This window comes from Melanotaenia boesemani, chromosome 10 (assembly GCF_017639745.1).
Source record: "Melanotaenia boesemani isolate fMelBoe1 chromosome 10, fMelBoe1.pri, whole genome shotgun sequence".
In the NCBI taxonomy this organism is placed as follows: domain Eukaryota; kingdom Metazoa; phylum Chordata; class Actinopteri; order Atheriniformes; family Melanotaeniidae; genus Melanotaenia; species Melanotaenia boesemani.
The window spans coordinates 37,842,973-37,862,957 of NC_055691.1; the positions used below are offsets into that span (position 1 = coordinate 37,842,973).

A 19,985-nucleotide genomic window follows, 5' to 3' on the forward strand; every position below is an offset into this window, starting at 1 on the left:
GTGAAAACCCTTAAAAGTTACTCCTGTGGGTAAGTTCCAGCTGCATGCAATCAGCCACATTATTCTTCTAGAGCTTCCAGTGTTGAATTTCTCTGGTTGTTTGTTGACATGTAGTTATTGCTGTCAGGAATTGTATTTCCTTATAATTAGTCTATTCTGTTCTGTCTTTAATGGTTATTAAACTGAGCCTCCTGACTTTTATTCCCTCTAAATTTATTTATTCAGGGTAGAATTTGATATAGTCGACTGTTTGGGCTGCACAGTACTCTTAAAAACTATTAAAAGCCTGTGATGTCAGACAAAAAGCACATCATGTGACTGAGAGTGGTGGACAAAGTCATTGTTTTGGTTGCATCATTCAACCTTCAGTGTAATTCAAAGGGGAACCACACTTGGAAAAAAGTGCTTCCTCATTTTAAAAGTTCATCAGCTCATACAGGGAAGTGAAACAAACTAAAGTACAACACCCACATGAAACGGCCCATACAAAACTCCCACCTAAGGCCTTTCCTAAGGGGTTGCCCCTGCTCATTGTATCTGTATAAAAGAGGATGCAGATGGAGTCTCTACAGCAGAGACAACAAGACTGACGGAGCTTAACTGAGACTTTCATCCACTGCTGCACAGTGAAGACCATACGAACCCACCTCAGCATGGCTGCTCCACGTCTCGTTTTGTCTGTGTGCCTGCTGATGCTGGCTGTCATCACTCTGGCTGAAGGTAAGATGTGAAATAAGACTGATTAGAGCAGAGAAATGCAGGGGTGTCCAAAGTCGGTCCTGCAGGTTTTAGATGTCTCCTGTTGCATCAGATTAATAGGCCAACATGTTTGCGTAGAACTTGACAACAAGCTGTTGAGTAAAGCCACTTCACATGAATCAGGTGTGTCATATAAGGGAGGTATCTAAAACCTGCAAGACTGCAGCCCTCCAGGACCGGATCTGGACAGCCTGGCGTAATGGCTTAAATCAAAAATTTTTAAAATGTAAAATAGCTTGTGTTTAATTAAGCTGTTAAATGAATCAACAAGAAGATATTTTTTATGGTAAAAAAAATAAAATAAAATAAAATAATTATAATAATTATAATAATAATAATATTTATAATTATTATTATGAAATAATTCCCTTCTAATTTTTTGTTACCTTTACTAACTGCAGAAATGTGTATTTTGACATTGTGGAGGGTGGCGTGAATCAGCATGGTAGAGCGATCGTCTCGTAACCCGAGGGTTGCCAATTCGATCCTCGGTCAAATCAAATTCATGTTGAGGTGCCCTTGGGCAAGACACCGAACCCCTAATTGCTCCTGATGGGTCGTGGTTGAGCGCCTTGCATGGCAGCTTCCGCCATCAGTGTGTGTATGTGTGTGTGAATGTAATGTATGATGTAAAGCGCATTGAGTATCGTTCCAGGTACAGTAAAGCGCTATATAAATACGGACCATTTACCATTTTGACCCCAATTTAGAGTCAAAATCTTTACATAAACAATGGTTGTGTATGGTAAAAGATTTAATATCTGATATGTCTTGTAAAATATACTTCACAACCACTTGTTCAAAATATGGTTTTCAAAAGAAATGTTGCTAGCTGACTGGAAATAACAAAGGAAAACAAAAAACCAAAGCAAATGATGAATTTATGTTGCTGTTGTTCATTACTGGCTGTTTTTGGCAGGTTTGCGTGGTGCTGGTCCAAAGAAATGCTGCTTCACTTTCACTGAAAAACCAGTGGCTAAAGAGAGAGTGGTCGGCTACGTCAAAACCAGCCAGCGCTGCTCTAACCCGGCCATCCTGTAAGTCCACCGTCTTACAGAAGACCTTCCACAATGTCAATAAACTGGCTCCTGATTCTACTTTTCCTCCTTCCAGGCTGAAGACAGTTGTAGGCCGTCAGCTGTGTGTCAGACCTTCAACCCCTTGGATGAAGGAGGTTATCACATACCTGAACAACAAAGCTCTTCCAGGACAGACAAAAAATCTGTAACCATGACAACAACATACAGTCTACATGGACAACTTAATAGCTTTTAATGCTACAACTTTTTAAAACTATAAGCAAACAGCAGCTTCCCTGTCTATTAAAGTTACTAAATATTTTAATATTTTACATGTACAAGAATGAAGTAAATGGGATTTTCCATTTTCCATATATATGAAGTATTTTTGTGTTTTAGTATTGGTATTAAAATTAAGTGTATTTTTAACTTAACCCTTAAAGTCTGACTGGAAATAATGTGAGATCCAGCCTAAGAGAGTACTGTATATTTATCATAAAAAAAATGTCCAACTCATGGTCATCAGTAGAGTATAAGCTATGAGCTACAGCACTTGTTACTGACCTTTTTATCTTTTCTAATTTTATTTAAAGTGTTTGGGCTTTTCATGATTACTTTTTTGTTTTTTACAGTTATGATTTGGAAAAATTAAATAGTTTACACAAGTTTTACTATTTCACAGAATATTAATTTGTTTCATGTGGTCTTACTGATTTGATTGTCTTACATTAAAACAACATAATGTGATGAAGTTGACTGAGTCTCCTGACTTAATCCTTTGAGCAGTGCTTGAAAAATGCATCCGCATAATAAAATATCTCTACAAGCACAAGGCTGGAGCCAAAGAAAAGTGCTTGTGAGATTTGTTAAGATGGGTAAATATCTGTATATATGTTACTGGTGAATTAAGCTGGAGAATTAAGGAAGATGGCACATAGCACAAGTAACAAAAGTTTCAGGATCACATCAAATAAACAAACCCTTTCGGGATTAGTATCGGGATGAGACTACAGTCCGATCCAGACTCTGATCAATTGCATGGATCAAATTAAAGATCGGATGGGCCAGAACTTCCTTCAGGTAAATGAAGACCAAACTGAAATAATAGTTTTTGGAGCCAAAAAAGAAAGATTAACCCCTTATCAAGCGGGGTCATTTTGGCAAAAACGCCTGTAATATGACCTCTCCAAATTAGAATTACTGCTGTTATTGAACCCTTTGGATTGTAAGTACAGGCTTGGGCTCTTTGTAGCATGAGAGAGAACCTGGTATTTGCAGGGATTCCAGAGCAGACGGAGGAGGACCCCGCGACCACGGTGAAACACTTCATCAAAACTCACCTGAAGCTCCCGGAGGAAACGGTGAAAAACATCTCCTTTCACAGAGACCATCGGCTCGGTGGGAGGAAACCCGGGTCCAGCAGACCAAGACCTATTGTAGCGAAGTTCGTCAGCTTCAAACAGAAGGAGCAGGTGAAGAACCAGGGCCGCGAACTGAAGGGAACCAACTTTGGAGTAAACGATCAATATCCGAGAGAGATCCTGGACCGATGGAGAGTCCTGTTTCCCATCAGGAGGAAATCTATTGCTGATGGCGCTCACGCTGTCATCGCGGTGGATAAATTATTTATTAATGGACAGCTGTACCGCGACCCGGACATCACTCCGTGGCTCTACTGACTTGGTATGTGCTTTAATTTTCCTGTTTTCTCAGTAGATTGTGTTATATCCTTAAAACTGCCATAAAAGATAATTTAGTTAACAGTAAATCCACTGCCCGTCTCCACTACACTGCTCTCAGCACAGATGCGTTTTTTAAATGACTTTTTTCTTTGGCACTGTCGCTCTTTTCACTCTTTACACTTCTTCTCTCCGACCCTTTTACGGTTGACGGTAACACTTGTCATTATATTATACACACATCAGCACTTTTCGTGATTCACAGGAACACACACAGAACAGCACAAGCGCACACACATCTCTGTCACAACCAGCAGGCACATACACATGCACGCGGAGAAGCAGTGGGATGCACGCACACACGCTTCAGTAATATGCATATAGCCCTCATTTCTGTAGTTTGTTCATGAATTAACTCACATTTGTCACTTGGAATGTGAATGTGAAAATTTTTAATCGTTTGCAAGAAATGAAAGCAGATATAATATTACTCCAAGAGACTCATTTATCAAACTCAACAATAGATCTTCTCTCAACAACCCAGTTTCCACACGTGTATTCAGCTTGTTATAATTCTAGGCAGAGAGGAGTAGCAACTCTTATTAATAGAAGGTTAAATTTTGACATGGATAATACAATCATAGATCCAGAAGGCAGATTTATAATAGTTACATTATCTATTAAAAATGTTAAGTTATGTATCGCAAATATATATGGTCTAAATGTAGATGATCCCTCCTTCTTTCACTCCCTCTTCGCCTCACTCTATGGTCACTCAGATAACACATTAATTGTAGGAGGTGATTTTAACATTATACTGGAAAAAAAAAGTACCACAGGAGCTCATCGAGTCTGGAAATCCTCAGAAACTGTAAAACAGTACATGAAGGATTTTGGTCTCTGTGATGCTTGGCGCTCTCACCATCCCACACTAAGAGAATAAACTTTCTTCTCTTCAGTTCACCATTCCTATTCTAGATTAGGTTATTTCTTAACTAGCAGCTCGCTGATGAATGACATGTCAGAAATCAGAATCCATCCTATTAGCATTAGTGGTCACGCACCAGTATCATTCACTCTGAGAAGTAAGAGCAATAAACCAGCAACTAGAAACTGGAGATTTAATACGTCATTACTTAAAGATCCTGAGTTTATCAGCTACTTTAAAAGAGAATGGTCCTTATATCTAGAAAATAACGACTTGCCAGAAACTTCAGCAAGTGTTCTTTGGGAAGCAGGAAAAGCAGTAATGAGAGGGAAAATAATTTCCTTTTCTTCTCATAAGAAAAAGAAGGAAACTTTGAGAATTTCAGAGTTAGAACTCAGAATTAAATCCTTAGAGGAGCTTACCATGTCTCCCCAGAAGAACACACACTAAATGCTATAAGGAAAGCTAAACTTGAATTTAATGAAATAATAGATAAAAAGACGCAGTTCTTGGTACAAAGACTTCGCTTGGAGAATTTTGAGCATGGCAACAAATCTGGAAGGTTCCTGGCTAATCAGTTAAAAACAAATAAGGAGAAAACAACCATCTCCTCTGTCAGAGATCCAGAAGGAAACATCAGCCACTACCCTGACAAGATAAATAACACTTTCAAAGAATTCTATAAAACATTATATACATCACAACTAACTACAACAGATGACAATATTGATAAATTTCTTAGTAACATCAATCTTCCACAATTAAAACATGAAAATAAAAGGATCTTGGATTCCCCCCTTTCAGTCAGCGAACTCCAAGAAGCTCTCCAGCATATGCCCAACAATAAAGCTCCAGGTCCAGATGGTTATCCAGCAGAATTCTACAAAGAATTCTGGACAATGCTGGCACCCACTTTCTACAATATGATATTAGAAATAAAGGAAAAACAAAAAATACCTTCAAATATGAACCTAGCCAATATTACTCTACTATTAAAACCAGGTAAAGACCCGACACTTCCATCCAGTTACCGTTCAATTTCATTAATAAATGTAGATCTCAAAATAATTAGCAAAGCTTTGGCCAGAAGAATAGAAAAAATAACCCCTCTAATAATACATCCTGACCAAACAGGCTTTATTAAAGGTAGACATTCCTCTACTAACATGCGTAGATTAATTAACATTATAGATTATTCTACTCTACATAATCTGGAATCCACAGTAATTTCATTAGACGCAGAAAAAGCGTTTGACCGAGTAAACTGGAAATTTTTATTTGCAACGTTAAACAAATTTGGGTTTGGGTCATCTTTCATAGATTGGATAAAAATATTATATAACAACCCAAATGCATGTGTGAAGACCAATGATCAAACCTCTCCAAGCTTCTGTTTGCAGAGAGGAACCAGACAGGGCTGCCCACTTTCTCCATCACTCTTTGCTATTTTTATTGAAACCCTAGCTGCTGCCATAAGACAAAATAAACAGATTAAAGGAATCCATGCCAAAAATATAGAACACAAGATAAGTCTTTATGCTGATGACATATTACTTTTTCTCCAGAACTCACCGACGTCTCTCCCCCAGACAATCACACTTATTAACACATTCTCATCAATATCTGACTACTCTATTAACTGGTCTAAGACTATTATTATGCCCATCAACTGTGACCTACAAAACATACCCAATACTACAATACAGTCTGGAAACATTAGATATCTAGGCATAAACATTTCCCCCAGGCTATCAGAACTAACAAAGCTAAATTATGTCCAGCTACTTAAAGCAATAGAGGATGATCTCTCACGGTGGAGGCGCTTACTCATATCACTCATGGGGAGGGTTGCCACAGTTAAAATGATGGTTCTATTTAAAGTAAACTACCTGTTTTCAATGATACCCACTAAACCATCCTCCAGTTGGTTTAAGTCACTGGACTCACATATATCTAAATTTTTATGGAAAAATAAGCCATCACGTATCAGTCTAAAAACTTTACAACAGACTAAAGATAGAGGCGGATTGGAGCTACCCGACTTTAATCATGTTTTCTTAGCTAACAAACTGCAGTATATCTCCAAATGGCTTAAACCTAGCAGTCTGGATGAAACATGGTTAGATGTAGAGCAAACATTGTGTGAGGATGTGTTTATGTCTGACCTGCCATTCATCAGCTCAACCATCAAAACACATAAGTGTTTTAAAAGCATCAATATCAGTTCCTCCTAAGTGGCTTGGTGGGATTTCCTAAAAATAACCAAATCCTCACTTTTTCCATGTAAGTTTACACCCCTCTGGAACAACCCTGACATCCTGCAAAACAAAAAGCTTATCAATTTTACTCAATGGAAAAATAAAGGAATAAAACAGTTAGAACATATAATAGAAAATGGAAACTTCTTATCATTTAATATTCTCACTTCACAATATGGAATCGGTAGCAAAACATTTTTAGAATATCACCAGCTTAAATCTATTATATGTAAAAAATATACCATTAATCAATTAAACTTACAGCTACCTATTAGGGTGGCAGAATTCATGAATCTCAATGCCCCAAAGCTATTATCAAAAACATATAGACTATTATCTAAACTAGAAGACTCAATCTGTCTTCCAACTTCAAAATGGGAGGGTGACTTATCCAGTAACTTTAATAAAGATAAATGGTCACAAATATGTTTAAACACCTTTAAAATGACTAAAAATTCAAATATGCAACTAATACAATTCAAAATTCTGCATAGAACTCATTATACAGGACAAAGGATGTTCAGGATGGGTCTGTCACAATCAAACATCTGCACACACTGCAATGAAAACACACCTGACAACTATCTCCATGCCTTGTGGTCCTGCACACCTGTCCACAGGTTCTGGCTTCAGGTATGTGTGGACATGTCAACATGGTTTAAATGTAATATTCCTACAATCCCTGCACTATGTCTACTAGGTGACTTGGGTGACATTAATATGGCAATTAACTCTGCACACATGATACGCACAGCATTATGCATTGCAAAGAAAACTATCCTTGTGAACTAGAAAAACAAAAATAATCTGTGTATTCAGCAGTTTAGGAATCTCTTAGTTGACCACATCAGTAGTGAGACAATGTCTGCCCCCTCAAAGAACTATTTGGCTGAATCTCATTCCTTCTGGTCCCCTGTGCTTAGTTCCATCACTTAGTGTAGATGGAGGACTGTGACCTCGTTGCTATGGGGGTCTGAGAAATGGCCGGGAGTGACTGGTGGTTGCAGGTTCTTTGTGGTTGCCCGTGGTGCGGGAACGGGCTGCTCTGCGGTGGGGGTGGCTCTGGGTCTGGCCCCGTCGGGGGCTGTGGGGGCCAGCGGTTGGAGTCGCCTCGTGGCGGGGGGTGAGGCCACTGGTGGTGCCTGGGTTGGTGGGCGTCGGTCCTGGGCCGGGTGGCCGGGCTATTCTGGGGCGGGGGGTGGTCCTCCTCCCTCCGGGGTGGTGGGCTCCGTATGTGCCTGGGGTCTGGGCCTGCCCGGATGTGCTGCCGTGGTGTGGGTTGGTGCATGCCCTGGTGTCTGGTTGACACCCTGGGACCCAGGGTATGGCCTGGGGGCAGGGGAGGGTGTAGGGGTTTGAAGGAGGGCTGAGTGGGTTTCGGGGGATTATAGGGGGAGGTGCTGGGGTGTGAGACAGGGATGCTTGTATGTTGTGTGTGTGTGTCCATACTTTGGATGTTTGTGTGAATGGGGGGGTATGTTTATGTGTGTGCATATGCATGTGTTAGGATGAGTGGGGGTGTATCTGGGGAGTGAGAGTGGGAGGGTTGGATGCTGTGCGAGTGTTTATATTTTTTGGGTGGGGCTGAGAGGGCATATGTGAGTTAGGATGAGTGGGAGTGTGCAAGGAAATAGGTGTGTGCATGTGTTTCTGTGTGTGGTTGGGGCGGGGTTAAGTGCACCTGTGGGGGGGGTGGGGGGTGGGGGGGGGGGGGTGGCCTGGGCGGGCCTGGGGGTGGTGGGCCGTGGGTCTGCCGCTGTCCCCATCCTCTCATTCCCCGTTAGGGGTGTGGGAGGGTGGGTATATTCTGGGGTGGGTGGCGGCTCACTGGCTGCGGTCCCTGAATGGCCCAGTCGTGGGGGGCGGCCTCTCCTGGCCTGTCTTGCCCTGGGGGGCCTCCTGGGGCCGGGTCCCGGGGTGGCTGCGCTGGTGGGCTGCTGGCTCTGTGGGGGTTGGGTCAAGGGGGGGTGCTTGGGGCTCGCTGTCCGCTGGTCCGCCTGGGGTGTCCCCCACAGGGCATGGTGGGTGGGTTGTGTGTGGCGTGACTGTGTGGTGGTGAGTGATTGTGGGTGCGGCACGGGGGAGGGTGTGAGTGTGGGGTTATATGGGGTGCAGGTTGAAGTAGATGGGGAGTGGGGGGAGGGGGCCGATAGCACCCTGGTTCCCAGGGTGTGCGGCTGGAACATTGGAGTGTGTGCTGGCCTACGCCGGGTGGCTGTCTGGGGGGGCCTGGTCCTCCTAGGCATGTTGCAGGCCCTCTGCCTTTGGGGGGTGGGGAGGCCACCTCTGTGCTCCTGGGGCCCTGGGCCCTTCGCTTGGTCCCTGGCGGGGCCGGCGGCTGCTGATCTTGGCCCACTGGGGCCTGTGCCCCGGGACCGTGGGGGGCTCTTGCTGGGGCTCTCCTCTGCCGCCCTTCAGGTGGGGCTGGAGTCGTCTTTGTGGTGGGGTGGCTTGGGTTGGTGCTCCGGGTCTGCTGCTGAGGGCCCAACCCAGGCCCTGGTCTGCCTCTGGCCTACGTGGAGGCGAGGTCGTATTTGCATGATCTCACGCACCACTTTTCATCACTGATCACTCCTTGTTTCTCATTTAGTTAGTATCTGGTCACTGTTATGTCTTTTTGATTTGGTTATTATTTAAAAACTCGTAATGACTGGCAGCCCTGGTTTTTTTGTGTGTGTTTGTTTCTGCTTTTGTAAAAGTTGTAGGAAATTTTCTGGTGTGTTCATGTACAGGTGTAACAGTTTGTTGTCTAGTGATGGTGTGGATTGAAGGGTCGTTTCCTTTTGTCTGTGATCTTCTTGTCTCCTTTCTTCTTTCCCTTTTGCTCTTTTTGCTATTATCCATCTTTTTCTGTCCCCTCCGGTCAGGTCCAGCAAGATTACATAGATTCCGTGATTCAAAGTAAATAAATAAATTAATTAATCACATTATCAAGAGGAGCCTTACCCATAGGCCTCCCCTTGGCAGAGCAAATTTGTTCAGCACGATACAGCAACCAGATTATCATTTTGCTGCTATGATGCTGGACAGGACAAGTTAAAAAAAAAAAAAAAAAAAAAAAAAAGGAAATATTGATGTTTGACCTATAGAGAGCCCTCAAAGGTAAGGAAAGTCAACATTTAAACTTTCTGCTTTTCTGTAAAAAACGGCTTTAGTGTTAGGGCTGTGGTTGTTGCGTGTCAAAATGGTTTATATCATCGGAAAGACGAGACTTTGAGCTTTCATTTGATGTGTATATTGTGGGCATTCATGACGGAGGGGCTAGCACAGATGGGTGCAATATTGTTGATTAGTAGTCATGTACCGGGACTGGTACATCTGCATCTGCAGCTGTGCTTTCAAATCCTGCACTTTTGTGGCACGTAAATGCGTTTTTGCTAGGAAATTCCTCTCATAGCTCCTGTGAACTGTTTTAAAATGCCGTTCCAGATTACCTTTCTTTGCCAATGCCACCGTTGCATTGCAGATCAAACAAACAGGCTTTGAATGGGCATAAACAAAAAAGGTAATTCTCTCATTCAGGGTGAAAATGGTAGGTCTCAGCTCGTTTTTCCTCAGTCATGTTAACATTTAGGATTGTGGCTACCTGCTAGCTCAAGTTGGCATCTGTCAACTTCCTGTCATGCATGTCATGCACTACCGTAAATTAAATGTGATCTACTTTTTTTTCTTTTCTTTCTTTTTTTTCTACTTTTTATGTGGATGTTTTTATGAGAGATTAGGGTACATTTCTATAAAACACACACACACACACACACACACACACACACACACACACACACACATATATATATATATATATATATACATGCAACCTATATAACATACCACGCACACATTATTTTTTCCTACACCCTTTGCGGTCAACTTGGGATCAGCCTGCGATCTACCAGTAGATCGCAATCAACTGGTTGGGCACTCCTGGTTTACAAAGACCTGAATGATTTAGGACCAGAATCCATTCAGGATCTTCTGGTTCATTTTGAAGCAACCAGATCCCTCAGGTCATCAGGGTCAGGTCTACTTTCTGTTCCCAGTCAGAACTAAACATGGAGAGGCAGAGCTCAGCTTTTATGCTCCTCACATGTTGAACAAACTTCCAGAAAACTGCAGGTCTGCTATTTCAGCACTTGTGCATCAGGGTTAAAACTTTTCCATTTGCTGCCTTTTATCAGAACAGCTGTTAATTCCCCACACTGGAGCTTAATTTCTGGCTTTTTATCTTTTATTTTAGGTATTTTAATCTATTTTTTTCCTGTTTTTTTATTTCTTTTATTTCTTTTAAAGTTTGTTTTAAATGGTATTGCTTCTTGCACTCTTTAATGCTTTTAATGTTTTATGTAAAGCATTTTTAATATTCTTGTACATGAAATCTGCTATATAAATAAATTTGCCTTGCCTTTGAAATGATGTTGCTGCAGCATTAACCTTCATTTAACCACAGTTCAGTGTGTGAACTTTACTTCTACAAAGATAAACTGGATGTGAAGCAGAACAATTGTACAGATGTTTTAGTCTAGACAGTACAGGCAAGGTTTCCAGAATAGTAATTTTTATCCCAGTTTGGCACCACCAATTGTCAATATCCACCAGTTAAGAAAGTAAGGTTTTAATGGTTAAAAGAGTCTGAATTACACTTAAGTGGGTATTTAACACACAAAGAATAAAATGATCCTTTTGTAGTCCCCGAACTTTAACGTTTTTAAGTAAACTGAAAAAGGAACTATCTTTGTACTATTATTCAATCTACAGTTCACCATGCTTCCATGGTGAGGAGGTGGACGGTGGACGGTGCTCTTTGTGAAGATTCCCACAGTGGTGAGTCCAACTACATGAACCTGAGCTTCCAAGACTAACGACCTTGTTCTTAGTTTCCTGACTAACAATGATTGACTGTGAGGACCCAGAAATTCAACAAAACACAGGAGAAGGACTACAAAGAAACAGATTTTATTGAGCAAAAGGGCCAAGAGTCCGGTAAGACTTAATGAAGCCATCTAGTCCTGGAGGGGGGGAGGAGAGGAGCGGAAAAAGTCCAGAATCCAGAGTCAAGGTCAGAAGGCAGGCAATGGTCAGAACACTGAGGCAGATGGGGTATTTATCCAAAACAATAGGTGAGGCTCAGGGTCCAGTAGCAAAGCATGGATCAAAATCCAGAAATCCAAAAAACCAGGCAAGAGGAATCCGACAAGGGCAAGGCAAGAGGGGAAATTCAAGGATGAAAACAGTAGACAAGAGAAGTGGAGACAATAACTAAATGCTGGATTTCAACTTGGCGAGGTGCTGGTGCTGATAATCTGACAGTAAAAGATAGACTGAAGAGAAATTCAATAGTGCAGTGACAGAGAAGCCAATTAGCAATTTGGGAAACCCAAGTGGACTGAATTGGACCGGTTAGCTTGTCAGAGCAGGAACTATGGCAGAGGCAGAGTAGCAATTAAACCCAGGTGACCTAAATCTACTGATGAGCCTAGGCAGGGCAGAGAACATGACAGGCATCCCCAGTTCACCGGGAGGTCAGTGGCTCGGTGTGGCCTCTCCAATCCGTCAGGTTGTTTTTGTTTTTTTTTGCCACCATGCCTCCTAAGAAGAATCAGGCAAAAGGTGAAGAGCTGTAGGAGATCAAGCTCTCACTGAACTTTATGTCTGAGGAATTAACTAAATTTTTTAAACAACAATCCGAACTTATTGGTCCACCTGGTTCCTGCTGACTTACGGCTCCATGTTTCCCCGTTGAAGCTTGATGAGGAGCTGTGACAGCAGCACAATGAGAGCAGGATCAGACAAAGCGAAGCACATCCTCTTCCAGACGGGGCCACCAGTATTTCTGGGAGAGCAGTTCCGCTGTACGTCTCTCGCTGAGGTGCCCTGGGGATGTGGATGTGTGTGTCCTTCTGATAAACCTTTCCCGGAGGTTTGAAGGGACTTCCAGATGGTGGGATGTACAGTCCAGAGGTGCACAAGTCCGACTCAGCTCCCGGTTGATATTGGCTTCCTGGCCCGGATGACGGGGCAGACAGACATAACAGCAGGTGATGTGGGGGTCGGCTCCCTGACCTCCCTTTCCCATACCTGTCGGTATGATGACGCAGCAGTCCTTGCTTTGCGTTTCCTTGGTTTGGACATCGAGAAAGAGAAGCCCCCACACTACAAAACTGGAGCAAAATCGGACCAACATAGTGTGTGACCAAGCCCCCACTGATCGATGGTGCACACCACGATGTGCACAGGGAGCAGACGGCGCAGCAGGTGAAGCTGACAAGCCAGTGCAAGGGAAACAAGGTTGCCAGTGGCCCCCCAAGTTCCCTAGAGCTGGGACAGAGAGACTCACTTTACCAGCACGCACAGTTACTGGAATTGTGTAAGGTTCTGTGGTGTACACTGGAGGAGTAACACTCACTTGGGGGTCGGCAGGACACCGACCTCCTTTGTCCCCTTTGACCCGTGGAATAAGGGGGCAATCTGGCAGGATATGGCTCCCATCACCCCAGTATAAACGCAGGCCCTCCGTTACACTGCTGACAGCTTGGTCCACTCCAGCTGCATTGGATCCTCATTGGAGTCTTCTCTGGCAGGATGACAGTCAGCAGAGTCATGTCGCTAACCATGCAGGTTGTTGAGATGGATATCCAGGGTGATCAGGGCATCTAATGAAAGCTTATTGTCTTGACAGGCTAACTTGGCCTTAACATCAGACAGTAGCCCTTGCCCGAAGGCGGAGATCAATGCTGGTGCGTTCCACCCACTTATAGCCACCACCGTCCTGAAGTCCAATGTGTATTCTGCGACTGAGCGGGCACCCTGCTGCAACTAGAGGAGTTGTTCTCCTTGAAGCTGTCCGGAAGTCATTCTCCATTGCTTCTCCAAACTCCTCCCATGCCTGAGTTTTTGTCTTAGTGACCACCGAAGCTGTGCTCCACTTTGCTCGCCAATACCCATCAGCTGCCTCTGGAGTCCCACAGGCCTAAAAGGCCCGATAGGATGCCTTCTTCAGCTTGACGGTATCCCTTATTGATGGGTGTTCACCAACGAGTTTGGGGGTTACCGCCACGACAGGCACCGACAACTTTGCGGCCACAGCTGAGTCTGGCCGCCTCGACAATAGATGCGTGGAACACAGCCCATTCAGACTCAATGTCCCCCGCTTCACCCGGGACATGGTTGAAGCTCTGCCGGAGATGGGAGTTGAAACTCTTTCTGACAGGAGACTTTCCCAACAGACCCTCACAACACGCTTGGGTCTGCCAGGCCTGACCGGCATCTTCCCCCACCATCTGGGCCAGCTCACCACCAGTTGACAGCTCCGCCCCTCTCTTCACCTGAGTGTCCAGAACATGCGGCCGCAAATCCAACGACACGTCTGCAAAGTCGATTATCGAACTGCAGCCTAGAGTGTCCTGGTGCCAAGTGCACATGTGGACACTCTTATGTCTGAACAAGGTGTTTGTTATGGACAGTCCATGATTAGCACAGAAGTCCAACAACAAAACACCACTCGGATTTAGATTAGGGGGTCTGTTCCTCCCAATCATGCCCCCCCACGCCGCAGATGTTCAGCCATAATTTCCTCCTGTCTTTCCACCCACTGTTCCAGGGCTGTTGCTATCGTGGCAAACTAAGAAAGAACCAAGAGTGGATCCTGAAAAGATGCCATCAACGAAGAGGGTTCTGCTTGAGGTGGTGTACCCGTTGCGTCCATGGGGGTGTAGTATTATGTCAGGTGAGCCAAAGAGAAGCCGGACACAAATGTAGGTACAACTCAAAGAGGTTTAATAAAGCCTCTAGCTCAGTAATGACCAGAGTGGGTCAAGAGTGATACATAGATCATACAAGAAACAAACAATACTTCACAATGAGTCAATCTGTGTTGGGAGTCTATATAGGTAGACAACCAGCTGCAGACTGATGATAATGAAATGGTGTAGACATGACACTAATTTTGAAAATATTAACTTCTTAAATCAGTTTAAGACACTATTCAACATTATTGCCACATCAGAGACATAGATAAATGATGAAAAAGAGGCAAATTTCAGTTTATATGTATATGAGATGTACACACAGAATAGAAAATGAAAAATTGGGGGGGAATAGAATCGTATGCTGACAGTAAACTGAAAAGTCAAATGGTGGCCAACATGACGTCAGATGTAGATGTGTTGATGGAATGTAAATTAAAATTATAATGAAAAACAAGAGAAATATCATACTAATTTGTATATGTAGCGCTCCAGGATCAGACTTAGAATCGCTTAGAAAAAGATGTACACAAGAACTAGTCAAAAGGATGTCTTTTTTTGACATAGACCTCACAAAGTCAAAGCTATATAAACAGGCCGATGAATTCCTAAACATGATGTTTAGTTTAACCTGTTCCCTGAAATCACAAGACCCACAAGAATAACAACGCATTGTGCAACTTTACAAAAGTGTTTGAACACAATATGGTGAGTGGTAAACTGATGAGTGACGTCAGTGACCATTTACCCGTGTTTGTTTTTTCAACATTCATTTTGGAATTAATGAGGGTAAGAAAAGAAAAAAAAGTAGTAAAACAAGCATCGAAAAGAGATTACATACTCAAGACGTTATCAATGCACTAAAAGAGGACTTGATGGAATGATGTTTATAGGGAACCAGAAGTGTGGCATGCAATAAATTTATTTATATATTTAAATCATTATATGATAGAAATTGCCCACTTATAATCACTTCTAAAAGTTACAGATATAAAATTTTCCCATGGCTAACCATGGGACTACAAAATGCTTGTAAAAAGAAAAACTATCTTTGTAGGAACTTTATCAGATTAAGAACTGAAGAATCTGAAAGGAGATATAAAACATATAAAAACAAGTTAATGGACATAATAAGAAGCAGTACAACATTATATTCCAGGAAAAAGCTGAATGAGACAAAGAATGATATAAAAACATCTGGGAAATATTGAATCAACTAAGAAGATGTGGGACAGAGAAAATTACACTTCCAGAGTATTTTACTGATAACTGAGGTAGTAACTATGACAGGAAGGACGTAGTAAATGGAATGAAGAACTTTTTTATTAGTGTTGGACCAGAGTTGGCAGCAAAGATTCCAGATCATGGAAAAGTCGTTGTGAGTGGATCACTGATGAGGAATCATCCTCATTCAAGCTTCCTCTCAGTGGAGGATGATTGGATGTGAAATCTGTTGTCATGACCTGTAAAAACAAGCTGTCTACTGATGGTGACGGCATTGATATGGCATTGATAAAGAGTTATTGAGTGCATTTTAAAGCCACTAACTTATATTTGTAATTTATTGTTTCAAACTGGCTCATTCCCACAGAAAATGAAAATAGCTAAAGTAATACCGATATTTAAGCAAGGCAACAAACATAAGTACACAAATTACCGGCCAGTGTCTCTCCTCCCACAATTCTCAAAAATCCTGGAAAAACTTTTAAACAAAAGACCAGAAAACTTCCTGAATAAATATGAGTTACTGAAATACAGTCAATATGGATTTAGAGTGAAGAGTTCAACATCATTTGCATTAATGGAAGCAATGAAAGAAACAAATAATGCATTGAATTAAGGAAACCATGCAATTGCTATATTCATAGATTTTAGAAAAGCATTTGACACCATAAATCATTCTATACTTCACAATGAACTGCAGCTGGATAGAGTTAGAGGAGAGGACCAACCTGAATTACTAGTTATTTTTGTAAAAGACAACAGCTGGGGAAGATGGGACATCATGTGTCTGGCTGTGTGGAGATTACCTGTGGTGGCCCCCAGGGGTCAGTATTGGGTCCCAAACTTATAATACATAGAAATGATATATTTCACGTCTCTAAATTGCTAAGCCCAACTAAATGTTCAAATAAACTTCAATCAATTCTCTTCAGACAAAGAGGACAAACAGCTTCTGCAGTTTGCTTGAATCAAAGCTTTTTAATTTCAGTATTTCATATTGGTTATAATGACTTTGTAGTCTTTTTCTCATAGAAAAGTGAGTTCAGAAGCATTCTAATCTGTTTGATAGATTCAGTAACTTAAACTGTGTCTTTTATTGTAAACACCTGTAGAAGCCTTTATATTTCAATAATATATATTTTATATTTCACAAAACAGGCTTTCCTTGTCACCCCGCCTAAAATAGCCCCAGACCAGAAGTGACGTATAAGAAGGGGAACATTATTGACTGCTGATAAAAACATGAAATCTCATCAGCAGGAGGCAACAGATCCTGAATATGAAATTAGACACAGGTTAAATACTAAAGACCCACAGCCAAATAGTGTTGAGCCGGCAGCTAGAAGTAATGAAAATAGGCCAAGGACTTTTGTTTTTGTTTTTTTAAACCTGTCCTACCCAGCACCATGACAGCAGAATAGTGGTCTGGCTGACGTGTTATGCTGAAAAATTTTAATCTGGAGCCTTTTTGAGATGGGCTCCCTTTGAATCCAAATTATTCTTTAGGAAACAGGACGGATGATGTGACAAAGGATAACTCAAACCATAACCATAAAATACACAGAGGAACTAACTAGGCACAAGTTAGGTAAATGAACAATCAGACCAGGTGAACTAATAAAACCAAGAGCAGTGCAGAAATAAACATGACCCGAAATACAAGAAACAAGAACTGTCATAATGGAGCCTGTAAGGACCCAAGAGCAGACGAGAAGCCTTTAAATCACAAAAAGGTAGTGATGGGACGAACGACACTGGTGCATCAGCACTGTGCCGAGTGCACAAGTGTAAAACCCCGTATTGGTGCGTGTATCGCTTTAACAAAAAATCACGTGACCGATACAGGAAGTGTATCGTTTGGATGTGCTACGCCAAATTGTGTTTATAAGGAAACAAACTGTATCAACATGTCGTGGGTTTGTTGGATGGAGATTGCGGTGTTGTGGTGCCTGTTGGATTGTTTGATTTGCTTTGCTTTGCTTCCACTCATGGATCGTTCAAGAAAATTGTCTCAAGTCTGGAATCATTTTGATCTTTTGACGCCAAATAAGGTAAATCTTTTCCTCCTTTGGGCATTGTTTACTGGTAGTTTTTAATTCAATGTTTCCACTCTTTTCTAGTAAGAGGTTTGATTTGTTTTCTGGTAAATTAACTTTTTGTTTTATTGCAGGTGAAGTGTCGGCTCTGCTCAACAGAATTGTCATACATCAACAAGAGCACGTCATCAATGCTGAGGCATTATAGAGCTCGGCATGGTAATGAAGAGTTGGCAGACACTCCTGCTGTGAGTACCCCAGGTATGATGAAATTCTCACAAACTTTGAATTTTCAAAAATACTTTATTACACACAAAAGGCTTTGCATGACTGTAATATTATTTGTGAAATTACAGTCCTTTAACAAGCTTTAAACCAAATAGTTCTTTTTGGCTTGCAGTTCCTAACAAGCAAGCATTGGATGAGGCTGTGATCAACATGATCATCAAAGACTGTCAGCCACTCACCCTCGTAGAAAATGAGGGATTCAGGGAGCTCATGCAGCTTGTTGCACCCTCATATGTTCTACCAAGCAGGAAGGTATGTGTAAGAAATGTATGGTTGAATTAATTAATGAGTACTGTCGATAGATAAATGCACAGACAGCATTGTATGTATTCATAAGGTATTACAATATTTGTATGGTTATTTTTAGACCGTCAAGAACTTGGTGGACCAGAAATATGAGGAGGAAAAGAACAAAATAAAAAAGGACCTCCAGAGCGCTGTTGCTGTTTAACAGCTGACATGTGGACCTCGATTAATATGGAGGCATATCTTGCTGTTACTTGCCACTATGTGGACAAACACAGAAATAAATTCCGTACATCAGTCTTAGGAGTGCAGCACAGAAACACACTGCAGAAAACATGGCCATGGTTAAAAGGACCCTTATGGAGGAGTGGGGCATAGCGAGCAAGGTCAGGTGTCTTGTCACTGATGCAGCACCAAACACGATTTCATGTGCTCGAATACTACAAATACAGCAAACTATTTGTATTGCCCATACCATCAATTTAATTGTGAAAAAATCCTGTGATCAAATTACAACACTAACAGAAATACGCAACAAAACACGGCAAATTGTCACATACTTTCGAACAAGCACCACGGCCAAAGAAAAGCTCACTCAAATGCAGCAACAGCTGAGAACACCAATCCATAAATTAATAAATGAGGTGCCAACACGATGGAACAGCACCTACCACATGCTGGAAAGAATGACTGAGCAGAAGGAGGCAGTCTGGGTGTCACAGGCCACATTAAAAAATTAAATTACTCCACTGACTCCTGAAGAATTTGAAGTCATTGAAGAGATGCTCAGGGTGCTCTCTCCTTTTGACCAAGCCACAAGAGAACTCTCTGAGGAAAAAAGAGTCTCGGGATCAAAGGTTGTTCCACTGATGAGAATGATCCACAATGAGCTTCAACGTCAAGCCTCAGCATTAACAAAACCTGCTGCTCAAGAACTGTGTGCAAATCTGAGAAGGCGGCTAACTGAGTCCATCTGCAACATGGATTCACTCAGTGTGATGACACTGGCAAAACTGTTGGACCCCAGGTTTAAAACAGTTGGCTTCTTTAGTCCACAAAGAGCAACGGAAGCTGTTAAGAGGCTGAAGTCGGAGTGTGCTGCTGAAATGAGGAGCCATGAGCCTGACCCAGCAGAAGAACCGAGCTCTTCACATGGATCAGAACCCAGTTCAGGTATGACAACATATATGTTGTGTGTTTATATGTATATTTCTGTGGTTTATCATAAGTGTATTACCACATGACAGAATTTTTCCGAACATATTTCTTAGGACACAATCTCTGGAAACCTCTGGATATGGAAGTTGAGGAGAGCCAGATGACATCGAATACAACAGCAGATTCCATTGTTGAAGTCCAACGCTACTTGGCAGAAAGCAACACACCCAGAACACAAGACCCGTTGCAGTATTGGAAATATAACCAGAAAACATATCCACACCTTTATCAACTGGCGCTTAAATATTTATGCACACCGCCTTCATCTGTTCCCTGTGAACGAGTATTTTCTAAGGCAGGGGAACTGGTGTCCAAGAGGAGAAATCGCCTTGGAGCAAAGACACTTCAGAAACTTTTGATTCTCAATAAAAATCTATGAATGAATCCATTTTTTGTGTGTTATTTCATATGATTGAACACTTTGGTTAACAAGGATGAGGTCATATTTTAATTAAAGACTAGCAATTGAATGAAGATGAAATATTATTTCACAGGCTAACGTTGGGTTGACAGCATGCAAGATTTTCCATCTTTTCATTTTGTTTACCTGCAATGATTTTAAATCTACAGCAGAGGTCACTATTGAGTGAC

General features: G+C 42.0%; 2 protein-coding genes across 2 annotated transcripts; both read left to right on the forward strand.

Moving 5' to 3' along the window:
- Positions 1–554: 554 nt before the first annotated feature.
- LOC121647705 (monocyte chemotactic protein 1B-like) lies at positions 555–2,525 on the forward strand. The gene is made up of 3 exons (XM_041997362.1): positions 555–720; positions 1,679–1,796; positions 1,873–2,525. The coding sequence occupies exons 1-3, from the start codon at positions 654–656 to the stop codon at positions 1,985–1,987; spliced, it is 300 nt and encodes a 99-aa protein (XP_041853296.1). The 5' UTR covers positions 555–653; the 3' UTR covers positions 1,988–2,525.
- Positions 2,526–17,483: 14,958 nt separating this feature from the next.
- On the forward strand, positions 17,484–19,772 carry LOC121647361 (zinc finger BED domain-containing protein 4-like). Its single transcript, XM_041996711.1, has 5 exons — positions 17,484–17,657; positions 17,777–17,903; positions 18,043–18,182; positions 18,298–19,349; positions 19,448–19,772. Exons 1-4 carry the CDS (start codon positions 17,514–17,516, stop codon positions 18,379–18,381), a joined length of 495 nt encoding a protein of 164 aa, XP_041852645.1. The 5' UTR covers positions 17,484–17,513; the 3' UTR covers positions 18,382–19,349; positions 19,448–19,772.
- Positions 19,773–19,985: the final 213 nt, after the last annotated feature.